The sequence below is a fragment of the Podarcis pityusensis genome, assembly GCF_964106645.2.
Source record: "Podarcis pityusensis genome assembly, chromosome: 1".
NCBI classification, from domain to species: Eukaryota; Metazoa; Chordata; class Lepidosauria; order Squamata; family Lacertidae; genus Podarcis; species Podarcis pityusensis.
In genome coordinates, this window is record NC_138028.1 from 38,982,304 (window position 1) to 38,997,545 (window position 15,242).

General features: G+C 42.6%; 1 protein-coding gene across 1 annotated transcript; it reads right to left on the minus strand.

The window, feature by feature from the left end:
* Positions 1 to 3,261: 3,261 nt before the first annotated feature.
* On the minus strand, positions 3,262 to 6,719 carry ZNF770 (zinc finger protein 770; the record flags this gene model as incomplete). Its single annotated transcript, XM_080981791.1, is given in 5 exon segments — positions 3,262 to 3,347; positions 3,350 to 3,454; positions 4,964 to 5,120; positions 5,124 to 5,245; positions 6,710 to 6,719. Coding segments are annotated over 5 exon segments (480 nt in total), but the record flags the coding sequence as incomplete, so codon positions are not given.
* Positions 6,720 to 15,242: the final 8,523 nt, after the last annotated feature.

Here is a 15,242-nt window from a genome sequence, read left to right on the forward strand (position 1 = left end):
TGGGAAATAATCTGTTTATTGTTGCATCAAACCAGCCAATAGTCATGCTCCAACAGTGAGTTGGAAATGCACAAGTTCATCCACAACTTTGCATATATTTGTGTTAAAGGATTGAAGGCCATTACCAAATCAGTAATTCCAATCCAACTTGAGTATATTTTCCCATTTATGAACGCTGGAAATGCTCAACTGAAAGTTCCCACTGCAAGCCAAAAGGGACTTAGCTAAATGAGACCAGGTATGTGGAAGTTGTCTATCTAACCAGAACATCAGCAGATCTTTTTCTTGGTTGTAAAGACTGGATGTGTATGTTTTGTTTTCATTAACAAACTATTATGCTAGTTGGCTCTATTTCTTGGATTCAGCCTCCTCAGATGAATTGGATTTGTCGAATGTAGTGGTGTGTATTTCTTTCTTTTTCTTTTTTTACATAGCAGAAGTTCCTTTCTTTGTTTATCTCATTAAACAGTAATGATTGGCTGTACATTATGCCTCAGTTTAGTAACAGATGCTTTCTGAAATATTCAGGACTTTAAAAGGAGCCTTCTGTGCTGTTCTGGTTTGTGTATAAATATTTATTCAGGACAACTTCTGAAAAATGTTCTACCGTCTATGTCTGTAAGTAAAATGCACAGTAAACTTTGTGGACGATTTATCTTGGACTAAGTAGGACTCTGCAGGCCATATTCTCAGGCGAACCAGTTACCTCATTTGAGCCCATGCTTATACGGTGGGCTGAGTGTCAAAGGTGGTTCCCCCACCATTTTTCTTCACACCATCCAAAGGACCTCCCAGCACATAGGTCCAATGTCCAAACTATATTCATAGAAGGGAAGCCAACACCCCACCCCTAACCAAGCCAGCACTCTATCTGGCATGTGAGAATTCTCCCCATAATACGATGCCAAGAGGAGCAAGACTGATACCATGTTGTGGGAATAAAAAGGCAAAGTTCTACATGTACTTACTTCACCTGCTCCTTTCTTTACCTCAGGACTGGGGAAACATGTGGCTCTGCAGACATTGTCGGTCTCCCAATTCCCATCAGCCACCAACCCCCCAGGGATGATGGGGTCATAGTCTGAGCAACATCTTGAGGGCTCCAGGTTCCCCATCCCTAGAGGGAGCCATCCATTAATAGAAGGCTTCCTCAGACTCGGCCCTCCAGATGTTTTTGGCCAACAACTCCCATGATCCCCAGCTAGGAGGACCAGTGGTCAGGGATGATGGGAATTGTAGTCTCAAAACATCTGGAGGGCCGAGTTTGAGGAAGCCTGATTAATAGGCTGAGGGCTGTATTTTGAATTTAAAATGTCCAGCTCAGATTAGGTTAGTCTGCCAGCATGTTGCAAGTGGTTAACAGACTGACATGGAACAGTTACAAGCACACTAGTCCAAAGGTGGGCTACAATTGGTGGAAGAACAGTGATGGCAGCTGCATAAACAAAGAAGAGGTGAGATTTAGGACTAAGAAAATCCGGCTAAGCTTGAAAGCATATTGGAAGAGCTTGGGGAAGACTTGTACCCAGTGGTAACATGTAGGTCAGGATAGATGCACTAGTGTATCTGCACCACAATCTTTCAACATGGTTGGGCTGGTATCAGTGGAGGCTTGAATTTAGTTTTCAAAGTGAAACTAAACATACGCAAAGTTCAAAAACTGCTCAATAAAAGGAACATTCATTATAAAAGGAAATATAGAAGTTTCATTCAGCAGTAAAATATTTAACTCCAATGAAGAAAATGTGATTTTTGAGGGGTTTTTTTAAAATATAAACCTCCAAGATTAGGCAGATATGTGATGCAGAGGCGCTTGAAAACACTGGGAAAAAATACTAATACATGAAAGTACACTTTCAACAGGATTACCTAGGTATTTTTCTGACACCCATAAAAGCATACTCATCTCCGGCTCATAGAAGTAAATTGGGGGTACGCTTTTGAGAGATTTGTTAAACTCAAGATGGAAATGATCTCTTGATGTTAACAATAGGAAGGTTGCCACTAATCTGTAAATCCCAAGGAATAATAGTTTGATTGATAGGCAGGAAACATATCACTACAAATGCTGGAAGACCATAATTTGTAAATTGATGGTTCACTAATAATCCAGAATGATAGGTTGATGTTTCATCAAGGGAGTTAATGACAGATGTTCTCCTGGTAGCCAGGAACCCAACTTTAGCCTTTGGAATATGATATTTCATCAGAGTTTGAGGATTTGAAGGCCCTTCTTCACTTTGAATGCAGAGAAAACTTAAATTGTGCAAGGAAGTATCTGTGGGATTGAGTGTGGGTATGTATGAATATTTTTAAGGATTGTATGAAATGTATGTACATTTGTAATATGTATGTATTAATGTTGAATTATTTTAATAATATTTTTTTTTTAAAAAAATTGTGCCAGCTAGCAGAAACATCATTGGGATCCAGTTGTTCTCTTTAGGATCCTGATGCAGAATTAGCACTGCTGCTAATTAGCCCAAGAATCTATTTGTCCCTACCTATGTACCAGTCACTAGCCATGGAATAGCTTGACCTTTCTCTAACCATCAAGCCAACTCAGCCTCTTCTCCTCTCCTGGCATAGTATATTATATGGTTCATGCCACAGCTACACCCATCATTGAAGAATGTGCAATTGTATAAGCAACTAATTTTGTACAATTACATTTCCAAGAATTGTTTGACTCTCTGACATACCCGAATTGTCGTCGTCTTCTTCTTCTTCTTCTTCTTCTTCTTCTTCTTCTTCTTCTTCTCTTCCTCTTCCTCTTCCTCTTCCTCTTCTTCCTCTTCTTCCTCTTCTTCCTCCTCTTCTAGATAAAGTGATGCCTTCTCAAGTAAGAGGCTCGCCTGAATATTTTGTCAGAAACAACATTCAAAATGATTCTGCTTGGCATACTTTAATGGCGTATTTCAAGTTTAAAGAGTGCTTTAAATGCCTTAAACAGTATTAAAACCTCTTTAACTTTTCTGCTTTGCTGGTTTATCTTGGACTTCACTGGTGGAGAAATCATCACTAGCAGTTTGTTCCTTTCCAACCCTTTATTACGCAAATAGAATTAAGTTATCTTTGCTATCAGACTAGAGTCCATCCACAAAGTTCTGTCTCCAATTTGATTTCAGTTACATGGTTTGACTGTGACTCTCAAAAGTTAGAGGACCAAGGAGGATGTCTGAAAATAAGGTGAAGATTCAAATTCAATCTCCCAGGCAAGCAAATTCAAATTTTCAAATTTGCGCAGCTTCTACCTAGGCTCTTTTCAGTATGGGTGAGCTGATGTCTTTTAAAATGGGCCGACTGTCTAAATGCCTTTCTGTAACAAGTACAGCCAAAGGGCTTCTATCCTGTGTGAGATAATGTCTTTGAAGCTTGGAAGAAGGAGGAAAGGTTTTTCCACATCTGTCGCATTGGCATACTTTATGTCTATTATGTATATTTTTACTGAATGCTAAAAGAGTGCATTGAAGTGCTTCTGGTTATCAAAGAAACTATCATCTCATGAGCCATAAAGTGAGTCATCTTTATAATGCATAGAATCATCCATGGCGGACTTTCACAGCATACCTTTCTGATTAATTTCTAAATAATGGGTTTCTTCAGGCTCTTGCTAGGATAATGCCAGAGCAAACATCTTTTCCTTTGGATTGTTCTTGCAAATGTCCAAGCTTCCTGGGTCCAGAACTCTGCTTGCTTGATGGAGCCAAATTGTGACTTCTAAAGTGCTGCATTTCCCCATTTTTTTCTTGTATGAAAAGGGAAACTCGGAGACATTTTCTCCACCATGTTTGAGTTTCCTCAAAGGCTGGTTTTTTCTTAATGTGGGCTTCGCAGTGGTAAAGCCACTCACCTGCTGTTGATACTTGTGAGTTCTTAGAGTCAAAGCTATGGTTTTCCTAGTAGTGATGTATGGAAGTGAGAGCTGGACCATAAAGAAGGCTGATTGCCGAAGAATTGATGAATTATGGTCTGGAGGAGACTCTTGAGAGTCCCATGGACTGCAAGAAGATCAAACGTATCCATTCTTAAAGAAATCAGCCCTGAGTGCTCACTGGAAGGACAGATCCTGAAGCTGAGGCTCCAGTACTTTGGCCATCTCATGAGAAGAGAAGACTCCCTGGAAAAGACCCTGATGTTGGGAAAGATTGAGGGCACAAGGAGAAGGGGACGACAGAGGACGAGATGGTTGGACAGTGTTCTCAAAGCTACCAGCAAACTGCGGGAGGCAGTGGAAGACAGGAGAGCCTGGCGTGCTCTGGTCCCTGGGGTCAAGAAGAGTCGGACATGACTAAACAACTAAACAACAACAACAACAATACTTCCTTCACATTTGTGCAAACTGCACATCTGTCCTGTTTCAGAACGTTGTTCGCACTCAGAGCACTGCTACAACATAAATGCAGTGATGACGACCCAGCTGATCTCCCTAATGGATGTCATATGCAGTAACAGTTTCAATACATTTCTGTGCACTTTGCAATGCTGTCTGTAGCATTTGGCTCCTAAGACTCTCTCTCTAGTGCAGTATCCAGAGTAATGTTCGGAGCATGAAACTGTTTGGGCTCCAGAAGTTTGTTCTGGGGTTTAAAACCCTGATGACAAAGAGAACATTCAGAAGTATTCTCTTCATTGGGTTTCATCTCTTGATATTTTCTGGTGTGTCAACTGGCAAAAAGATTTAACACATACTTTAATGGCTTTTGGGCAGTGTGGATGTGCAATAGTGTGGATGTCTATTTAGGTTAGATGGCGCACGAAATATCTCGCTGAGAGTCTCACACATATGCATGCTCGTCCCCCTTCTGGCATCATGCAGATAATCAGATCTGGTGCGCAGAGGCTGCACACCCTCTCTTTCTCTGTAAAATGTTTTGGGCAAAGAGAACATCCCATGACCCAAGTCTCTTTTGTCTCTTTTGCTTGGCACTCTTTGATCTTTCAGCTTGCTCAGCCTCACCCTAGATGTTCTCACTGTGAAGCTGTTGGTGTCTTTGGAGTGCAATTAAATGTTTGAAGTTTTTGTGACAAATGTTACACTTGAAAGGGGCCTTATGGGTGAGCCAATGTCTCTCCAGATGGACAAACTGCCTGTAAGTTTTGCAACTAGCATGACATCCCTATGGCTTCGGGCCAGTGTCTACAAGATAACACCTAGATAGTTTGGATGACGTTTCAAACTGTTTGTAGCAGATGTCACATATATATATGGCCTTCCCCCAGATATTTGGCTGGTTTTTACACCCTGGTGAAATTTTAGCATTTTGTACATCAAGCTATATGATTCATATTTTGTCAAAACCTTTGGCAAAAATAAAGCCTTTCAGCTGGAACCACCAACGCCCCACTGGGTCTCTCTAAACAGTGCAAATAAAATGTTTTAAATATATGCTTTGTTTTCTTTAAAATTGTGACATGTTAGTCTGCAGCAGGGGTGGAAAGACAGAAAAAACAATGCCTTTTTTCTGCCCCCTCTCCCTGATGTTTGCTGTAACATGAGCAGAAATAAAACAGCTTATGGCAGAACCCATGAATAAAATGACCTGTAGTTTTGTGAGATGCTACCCCATGACGGGGTGAGCTCCTGTTGCTCGGTCCCAGCTCCTGCCAACCTAGCAGTTCGAAAGCACAAAGTACAAGTAGATAAATAGGTACTGCTCCGGCGGGAAGGTAAAAGGTGTTTCCGTGCGCTGCTCTGGTTCGCCAGAAGCGGCTTAGTCCTGCTGGCCACATGACCCGGAAGTTGTACGCCGGCTTCCTCAGACAATAAAGCAAGATGAGCGCCACAACCCCAGAATCGGCCACGACTGGACCTAATGGTCAGGGGTCCCTTTACCTTTTTACCAGTGTTATGGGTGCTTTGAATTATACCAATGTTACCTGATGTTTCGTATGACTTTTTCCTTTATAGTATAATGCATTTATATTTATATTTTTAAATGTAAGTCGCTGGGAGACCTACTTAAGCAACAAGCTACTAACAAGTCCAATAAATAACAACAATAAAATTGTTTCTTGCACCTTAGCAGATGCACCTACTACCAAATATGTGTTTTTTTTGTTAACCCGCCGGTACCCAAAACTGGAAAAGGCAACAAATTGCTCCTTCAGCTCTCTTCCCGTTGTGAAACCCGCATATCCAAGTGCCCATTTCTAGATGCGCATGCAGCAGTGCCATTAATTAGTGTGCATGCAGAAAAGCAAGGAAATGCATAAAGCTTCTGCACTCCACTCCTAGGAAGAGAAGGAAGCACCAGGCGCACGCTTACTGGAATAGTCTTTCCTTCTGCACAAAAGGCCCCAGGCCCTACGGGAAGCAGAACATGGTCTTTTCCAGGGCACTGCTTCATTGTGTGCTTGTGAAGTACAAACCTGCCCATGCGCCTCAGCACTTCCTACTGCAAGGCTCAGTTTTGTGGAACTTGGTGCATGTTTCGTGAGAGAGAAAGTCCTCCCTTCCCTGTTTCAGTGTGGCTTGCTCCCAAGGCAGACAGTGTTGGTAGCACTTATCTACCATATCGGCTTTCAAAGGCAGCTTAATGCAAGTGTTCTTGGACTCCTATCAGCCTGGGGACAATGGTCAGGGATTGTGGAAATTGTACTCCAGGAACATCTAATCCAGAACTACAATTAATCCAGAATGCGGCAGCTAGACTGGTGACTGGGAGTGGACGCTGAGGCCATATAACACCGCTCCTGAAAGACCTACATTGGTACATTCCTGAGCATAATTCTAAGTGTTGGTGCTGACCTTTAAAGTCCTAAATGGCCCAGTATACCTGAAGGAGCATCTCCACCCCCAATGCTCAGATGAGGTCCAGCTCCGAGGGCCTTCTGGCAGTTCCCACACTGTGAGAAGTGAAGCTACAGGGAAACAGGCAGAGGGCCTTCTTGGTAGTGACGCCTGCCCTGTGGAATGCCCTCTCATCAGATGTCAAGGAAATAAACAACTATCTGAATTTTAGAAGACACCTGAAGGCAACCCTGTTTAGGGAAGTTTTTAATGTTTGATGTTTTATTGTGTTTTTAATATTCTGTTGGGAGCCGCCCAGAGTGGCTGGGGTATAAATAATAATAATAATAATAATAATAATAATAATAATAAACAACCATCTGGCAACCAATCTTGGGTTTCAGATAGTACATGGGTAGATGAATCTAAAGAGCCCAGGACACAAATTTTCACAGCCCTCTAGCTGCTATGGTGGCTCATTTACCAGAAGTAATGAATTTAGCATTAACTCTGGAAGCATATACTCAGTTTTGACCAAACTAAGCCTCCCACCCCGCTAGTTGGGACAGTGAAATAATTTGCAATGCCTGAAAACATATGACTGAAATATCTTTTAAAGAAATAAATAAGAGGAGCACTTTTGGGGGGAGGGGAAAATCCAATCTTAAGATGTGTGACAGCTCAACACAAGTGCACTTTTGATGCCTTTTTGAGATTGCTGTGAAAGATGGAATAGATATGCTCTAACAAGTGGATTATGAAACCCTGTTAGCTCTTTCAACTGGTATTTATTACACTGTGGCTTGAACTTAAATCTCTTACTTAAACAGCAGATCCCTTGGTGATCCAGTGAAGATTCTCCTACAGTAGGACTGCAGGGTCTGACCCATAGGGTATGTCTCACCTGTGCGTCATCACTTACCCTTTATTGATGCCAAACATCTGCAAGAGGAAGTATTAAGAGGAGTAGCATCTTGTCCGGCAGCAAAGGATTAATCAATCAGAAGCAATGCATAGTTTGATTCCCATGAAATCAGGTTATCCATTTGAGAGCTTGCTCAAATATCTTGCAACAAAGAAATAGCTGAAAATACAGCAACTGCACTCCCAGTTATTCTCTGCCCTTTGTTAAGGGGGAACAGGTGTGTTGTTTGCAACTTGTGTGTGAAAATTCACAGTAAGAAAGGGAACAGGAAATCCTGCAGGCATAATTTACAGGCCTAAGCATATGATAATCATCTTCAAAAAAATTCAGAAGTCACATCTCCCGAGGACTGTCCTTAGCAGGTGTTCGGAAAGCATAGAATTTATTGCCTCTGCGTATCCACCATTCTTTAGTTTGACAGTGCTGGAAATCAAGTCAGATCCTCTTGTTTGCAGATATCCTAAATAATGGCTAGTGCAAGGTAGCAGAACATACATCAAGCGACAACACTGCCATCCCAAATTTATTTGCAGAAGAATTTAAATTAGCAAGAAACACAGCCAAAAAATATTTATGAGCACTAAATATAGGGAGTGTTTTTTGTTTGGCTTTTTCTTTTTTACTTATTCCGCTGCCAGAAGCACAGGGATTTAGAGGGAGGAAAATCAATGAGAGCTAGAATCCCTATCCAAATAGTGAACTGATGAATTACCATGCAGCTTACCATGGGAAAATTTAAGCACTCTGATCAAATGATATAAGCCTGTGATGGAGAGTTTGATGGGAGCAGTGGAGTGGCACAGTGAACCTAAATAGTTTTGGCCATGCTACAAGATGCAGTGATTTATTTCATGCAGTATGGAGGCAGCTAGATCAAAAGATGGTGATCGTGCCAACTTCTTGCACAAACCACACCTATGCATTGTGATGACATCTTTCAACAAGGTTTAGGGGATGAATTCAAGCCCCTATGACAGGGGTAGGCAACCTAAGGCCCATGGGCCACAAGCGGCCCACAGGGGTTGTTTAACCAGCCCACGAGCCACCCCCAAACTGAGACGCCCGCTCGGCAAGTCCCCACCAGCTGTGCTAAACCGACGCGGCGCTGGGACTCGCTTCCGCAGTGCCGGAAATCGCGTCTGAGCATGCTCAGATGCTGGAAATTGCATCTGCACAGACGCAGACGCTGACGCTGGAAATTGTTTCTGTGCAGACGGAGACTCTGAAAATTGTGGCCGTGCACGCTCACGCACGCGCACAATCCAACCCATGGGGGGATCTCCACTGGAGTGAACCGGCCCAGGTGAGGTAAACCTTGCTGACCCCTGCCCTATGAGATAACAGATGTCAGTAGGAGAACGTACGGAGCAAATATAGCAAATATGAGACTATAAAAATAGTTGTTGGGTAAATACAAATACTGTTCAGGAAGATGCTTAAGTTTTTTTGCCAGTTGGTTGTTAGCAACACCAGGTTGACATCTCTACACTATTATATATTGATGATGCTGACTCAGTTCACATGTCACACAAAGCCAAATCATGCCTTAGCAGGAGCACGCAGGCTCCCAGAGAGGAGATCAAGACTGCTTTACTCATCCCTTGTCTTGGTTGTGCTGCGCTGTGCCAAACTAGGCTTAGTTTTTAATTGTTAATTTGTGGTTTTATTTTGCTCATTAGTCGCCCTGAGCACTCTGAAGGAAAGGTGAGAAATAAACGTTTGAAATAAACAGAGACAGAGTCAATAATTTATTCACTGCAGAAGCTAAAATCCCACAAAGGGATCATAGCGTCATAGAATTGTAGAGTTGGAAGGGATCCGAGGGTCATCTAGTCCAACCCCCTGCAACACAGGAATCACAACTGCTTGAGATGAGATCTGGCACCAGGTTGGGCAGGTGGGCATTTTTTTCTAGGGGAACAGCCTGCATGGGCCAGATTTGGCCCATAGGCCGGAGGTTCCCCACCCCTTGGTTACATGGTTTTTATTGTGTGCGGTTTTTTTTTTACTTCTTTTTTTTATTAAAGATCTTATTGTTTTACAGAAGTATGAGTAATGCCTCTCGTATTTTTTCCATGTATCATTTTTACAAATCAGTTTCATTTGTTGAGACATTGGGGGGGAGGGGGGGAGGGGGGAAGATGGGGGGGTTGGGTGGCGATGTTTCTATTTTGCTTAATGTATGTAGGGTTTGGTGTCAGCGTTGCTCGTGCTGTTCATTTGTGTTTCTTTGGTGGTGAGAGAGGTTGGGGTTGGCCTAGGGTGTGGTTGTTTGTTTGTGATTGGCTGTGGTGATCTTTCTTTTCGTGTGAGTGGGGTGGGTGGGTGTTTTGGATCAGGTTAGCCATATTGATTTGTATGCTGTTGGTGGATTATTGTCATTGTCTTGTTGGGCTGTGTATGTGATGAAGGGGAGCCATACCGGGGTAAAGGCGTCTTCTTCTGTTTGTCCCCGTGTCAGTTTCAGTTTATTGGTTAATTTTTCTAGTAGGGCTGTTTCCCATACTATTTGGTACCATTGGTCCATGCTTCCTCCTGACAGGTCTCTCCAGTGTCTGGTTATGGTGTTTCCGGCTGCTGAAAGTAGGTGGGTTATGAGTTCTTTGTGGTGTAAATGGGCATTGTTGTCTTGGAAGATGTTTACACGGTTGTACTGAGACCGAGGAGACCAAGGTTTAAATCCCCACTCTGTCATGGCCTACTCACTAGGATCAAATGGAGGTTAGGAATGCCAGGAGCACTGCTTTGAGATCCTTGGAGGAAAGGCAGGATATCAATGCAGTAAATACTGCCTGAAAGAGGAGCACGTTGCCTGTGATGGATAGGAGCACTGGGTAGCCTGTTTAGTCTGTTGCATTTGGCTCTAATGGAAGTCTATTTCCAGAAGGAGGTCTATAGTACCTGATGCATTTTAATGTGTGGCATCTGTCACAGACAGTTCAACTAACAGTCCACAATCAACAATTTAGTTGCCATGTCTGTTCCGTTCTTGAAGGAAAAAGCAGAAGCCGTATCCGTTAATCGCTAGAATCCCTGAAGGGTTCCTGCTTTGAAATTAGTTGCAGGCACTATCAATTATATCTCTTTAAATGGACACATTTAATTACTACAGAAGAGAAATTGATTTTTAAATTACCACTGATGGCACTGTGGGTATCTCAGTGTTCCCAGGTACATCCAGGCTTTCAAGTGTAATGAGTGTATTAATTAATCTCCCATTGGCAGTAAATGTGAAAAGTTTCTCTAGCGCTCTTCTCCTGCATCCATTGTTTTCTGCTTAAAACAAATAGAGAGTACTATGTGGCCCTAGAATCATTGAGCTGGAAGGGATCCAATGGTAGCCCTTTGCCCCAAGAGAGGATATCTTATATTCGTGCCTGGTGCCTGGCCACACTTTTGCTTGTTGAAGAATTCTCTGCTAGGATTCTGCCTGATGAACAGTTCTGTGTTACTCAGCACAGAACAACATGCCCCTATTTCAGCAGTCATTTGTCTAGCGTAACACATCAGCATCTTTTATTGCTTATTTTGGGGGGGAAGTATAACAACAACTAAGTACAGTGGTACCTCAGGTTACAAACACCTTGGGTTACAAACACTTCGGGTTACAACTCCACTAAACCGGAAGTAGTACCTCAGGTTAAGAACTTTACCTTAGGATGAGAACAGAAATCGCGTGGCGGCAGCAGGAGGCCCATTAGCTAAAGTGGTACCTCAGTTTAAGAACGGTTTCAGGTTAAGAACGGACCTCCGGAACGAATTAAGTTCGTAACCAGAGGTACCACTGTATATCGGGATGGCCAAATGGATGCCCATGGGAAGCTCACACAAGGCTCTGAGTGCAACGACACTCAGCACAATGGCACTCTACCTTCCTGTGGTTCCCAGCAAATGGTATTTCGAAGCCTACTACCTCCAGCCATGGAGGCCAATCATAGCTATCATGGTGAGCAGCCGCTGATAGGCTTATCCTCCATGAATTTGACTACGCCTTTTTTGAAGCCACTTGTTATCACTGCCTTCTAAGGTGCCTCCTAGTCATAGGCATCTAGGGTGGGACAGTTGATTGGATTGATTGAATGGATGCGGATGGCGCTGTGGTGTAAACCACTGAGCCTCTTGGGCTTGCCGATCAGAAGGTCAGCGGTTCGAATCTCCGCGACAGGGTGTGCTCCTGTTGCTCCGCGACAGGGTGTGTCCCAGCTCCTGCCAACCTAGCAGTTCGAAAGCACACCAGTGCACATGACCCAGAATGTTGTCTGTGGACAAACGCCGGCTCCCTCGGCCTGAAAGTGAGATGAGCGCCGCAACCGCATAGTCAGGTGTTCTTTGCCTTACCTTTTACCTTATTATGCTGGATAATTTAAATTATATGTTGTATTTTGTTGGTCTGGTTTTTTTTTAATTGTTGCAACACTTCATGAGATAATTCCTGATGAAGGGCAGGATAGGAATCCAGTCAATCATAAAAATTATTGTATGTATGACTTATGCAAGTGTGCACTGATCATTATCACTATGTTAACTGGGCCCAATGGCCCCAAAATTAGTTTGGCAGAAAAATCCAAAGCATATAAGCAGCTGAAGAACATTCCGTATAAAATATTCCTGGGGCAACATTTGACACTAGAGAATCAAATAAGCTATTTTTACCTTTCTTTCCTCATAATACTTTTTAGCTCTAGCAATTTAATTAGTCCATGCCATCAGTTCCAGTCCTACTTCATAATGAGACCAATTTGTCAGTGTTTAATACATAAGGGACTGTTTTTTATGATCTATACCCAATAACCACAATACCTGAGTTGACTTGCCAGGAGGGGTTTCATCATTCTGTTAACTGAAGTGTATCATTTGCATGAAATCTGCATAAGTCTATGTTTTCATTTGCTTTGCTTCAGTACTTTAATCATTTCCCATGGTTGTTCAAGTAGTATGTAAAAAGGAGAAACTCTTCTATTTGAGCGGGCTCTGGATCTGCAATGAAGGGGTCCTGGGTGCTGTGCCGCTGTGAAATTTGGGGTGTTTTGTGATGTCATCTTTCAGTCCAAACAACTGTGTGTGCTTGGGCTGCCTCACTAAATTTCAAAGGAAGGATTAGATATGTGCAGATGACTTGAACCTAAAAATAAAAGCTGCCTTTTTGGATTGGTCCAAAGTTTATTTAGCCTAGCATTCTGTTTCCAACAGTGCTCAGGTCAGGCAAGCATCTGGGAAATTCAGCAGTGATCTGACCCTCTCCTAGGAGAAGAGGGGAGGAGGGAGGGAAAAGGGGAGCGGATAAAGAGTGAAAGAAGGGCTGTCCTGCCCCATACTGGATGTGACCCTACCTATGGCTGGCATCCAACCCTTGACAGGTCCCTGACCCCAAATTTACGGGGTGAGAAGAAAGAGCCTCATACTGACACAGTTGAGGTTTTATAGGCAACAGCAAAATATATGTGGTCCTTCGTGGTAGCAAATTATAAGAGCAAAGGGCTGGATTTTACTTTGTTACCTCCCCCCACCTAAAAAAAAATAAATGCTTATGATTCTTAATTAGGACAACTTTCAAAGTTTGGTAAGTGGCCATCAAATTTTATAAGAGAAATTTAGCTTCATGTTTAGATAAGCATGTAGAAAGTGACACAACATTGAAAGAAATTTTAATAATTTTATGCAGCTTGGCAAACAATATAAAACCTGCTAATCACAGGGAAAAAAGATTTTATTTTCACGACGTTCTTAACCACTTGTGGAGTACTTACCAAATGTGTCAGACAGACTGAAGCAATCCACTTAATGACTTAATGGAGGAGTTACATTGTTACAAAATTCAATTACTCCCTTCATACCTAAAGTGCTAAGGTTACGCCGGCATTTCCATTACAAGCTCCTACTGAAAGAGGTTTATGTCACTCGTGTAAAACTCAGTCTTGGTATTGAAGGTCACTGTCTGAGGAAGTATTTTTTTAAAGGAGATGCTGTACTTAAATTACCATACACCGTCCCATTCCACTTGTGTGATTGTATTTGATATGAGAGCACTCAAAATCTATCAAATATTGAAGAAACCCCATCTTTGCACAGATGCAGGTTCGTCCTGCAGATGCTCAGCCTTCAGGTATATCAGTCTGACAGAACACTTACGCATGTGCTTGGCTGCATGGCTGCTCATATTTCACTTCAGGTTAGGTGCTGTTGTTGAGGAAGGTCCTGTTTGAGGTCAGCGATGAAAATCTGATGTATAGGCTAAAACAGGGTTTCTTATCCAGAGAATGCGTGGGAGGGAAATCACTGACTTCACTGGAGCACACGGCACTGATATCCTTTTGTTTCTCTGATGTCCCTCTTGGCGGGCATGCCAAGACATGGAGAGGCCTGCTCAACAGGCCCATTTCTCTAGTAGTGGTTATATCGCTCAATCTAGTGTTCCTTGTGCAAAGGGTTCTTGCATGAACAGAATGCCCTTTTGTACTGCTCATACAAACCATTAGCATATAAAAATATTTTAGTGAGCTTTGTGACATAGGCCATTTTACTTGTTTCTGTTGCAGCATTCATCAGTCTCTCTGAGCTTTATATCAGCGGTTACATAAACTGAGGATCTGTATCGTTTACGGTACCTAATTTTTAAATGGCATGGTCTTGTCTTTTCTGTTAGAAATATCCTACAAAGCTGCCAGCTTGGCTAGACACCGTCTGCATTACCATAAAGCTTCTTATGTTTGAGTATATATATTTGTATATCAGAGGAAGGCTGTCTGAAACAACGGCTGCATGGGAGATTCCCATGACAGATTTGCACTGGGAATGTGACTGTAATCATAAAAGACGCTTTGTCTTCACTATAACATCTCCCCACTCCTCCATATTCAGATCAGCTTTTCCAAAGCAAGATTCATTCAAAGGAAAGACCATTGGAGTGTTGGTCCCTGTGACAAGATGCTGTCTTTGTGAAAAATCTGCTTCTGTACTGAAATAATGCCTCCAGCTTAGTGAAGACCAAAGGCAGGTAGGTAGCTTGGGGAGAAAGAGGGATGTGTTGCTCTCACCAAAATCTGGATTTCTGCAACCCTCTTTGAAGTGATGCTCAGCTGAGTGGTACTGAAATTTTCAGGGAAACCAGTGGGGAGCATAATTATACCACCAACCTGGATTCCTGCTGGCTTTCCCATACTCAAAGACTCACTATGAAACAGAACATGTTTTCCAGCTGAGCATCAGCTTCAATAAGGCAGGTGTGGAATCTAATTCCTCCCCCCACCCCTTCTAGCTAATTCTTGGCTTTGGGAGACAGGTAGGGAGCCCGGTTCTGCTCTGCACACCTTCCTGAAATTGACAATCAGCTCAGAGGTATGCAGCTTACATAGCTGACCTAGGCTTCAAGGATGGAGGATAGGAAAACCCCGTTGTGCTGCATCTCACCCAAACAACAGTTTCTGGAGACTGCTGGGAAATATAGAAACTGGATCAATAGGAATATAGATACTAAAAGACAATTTTTAATGCAAGTAAAAAATCGATCCCCTTAAACTTTACAACAGAGTGACAAAGATTGTGTTAATACTTATCTGAAATGTTTTCGCACTGCCTTTTCTCATA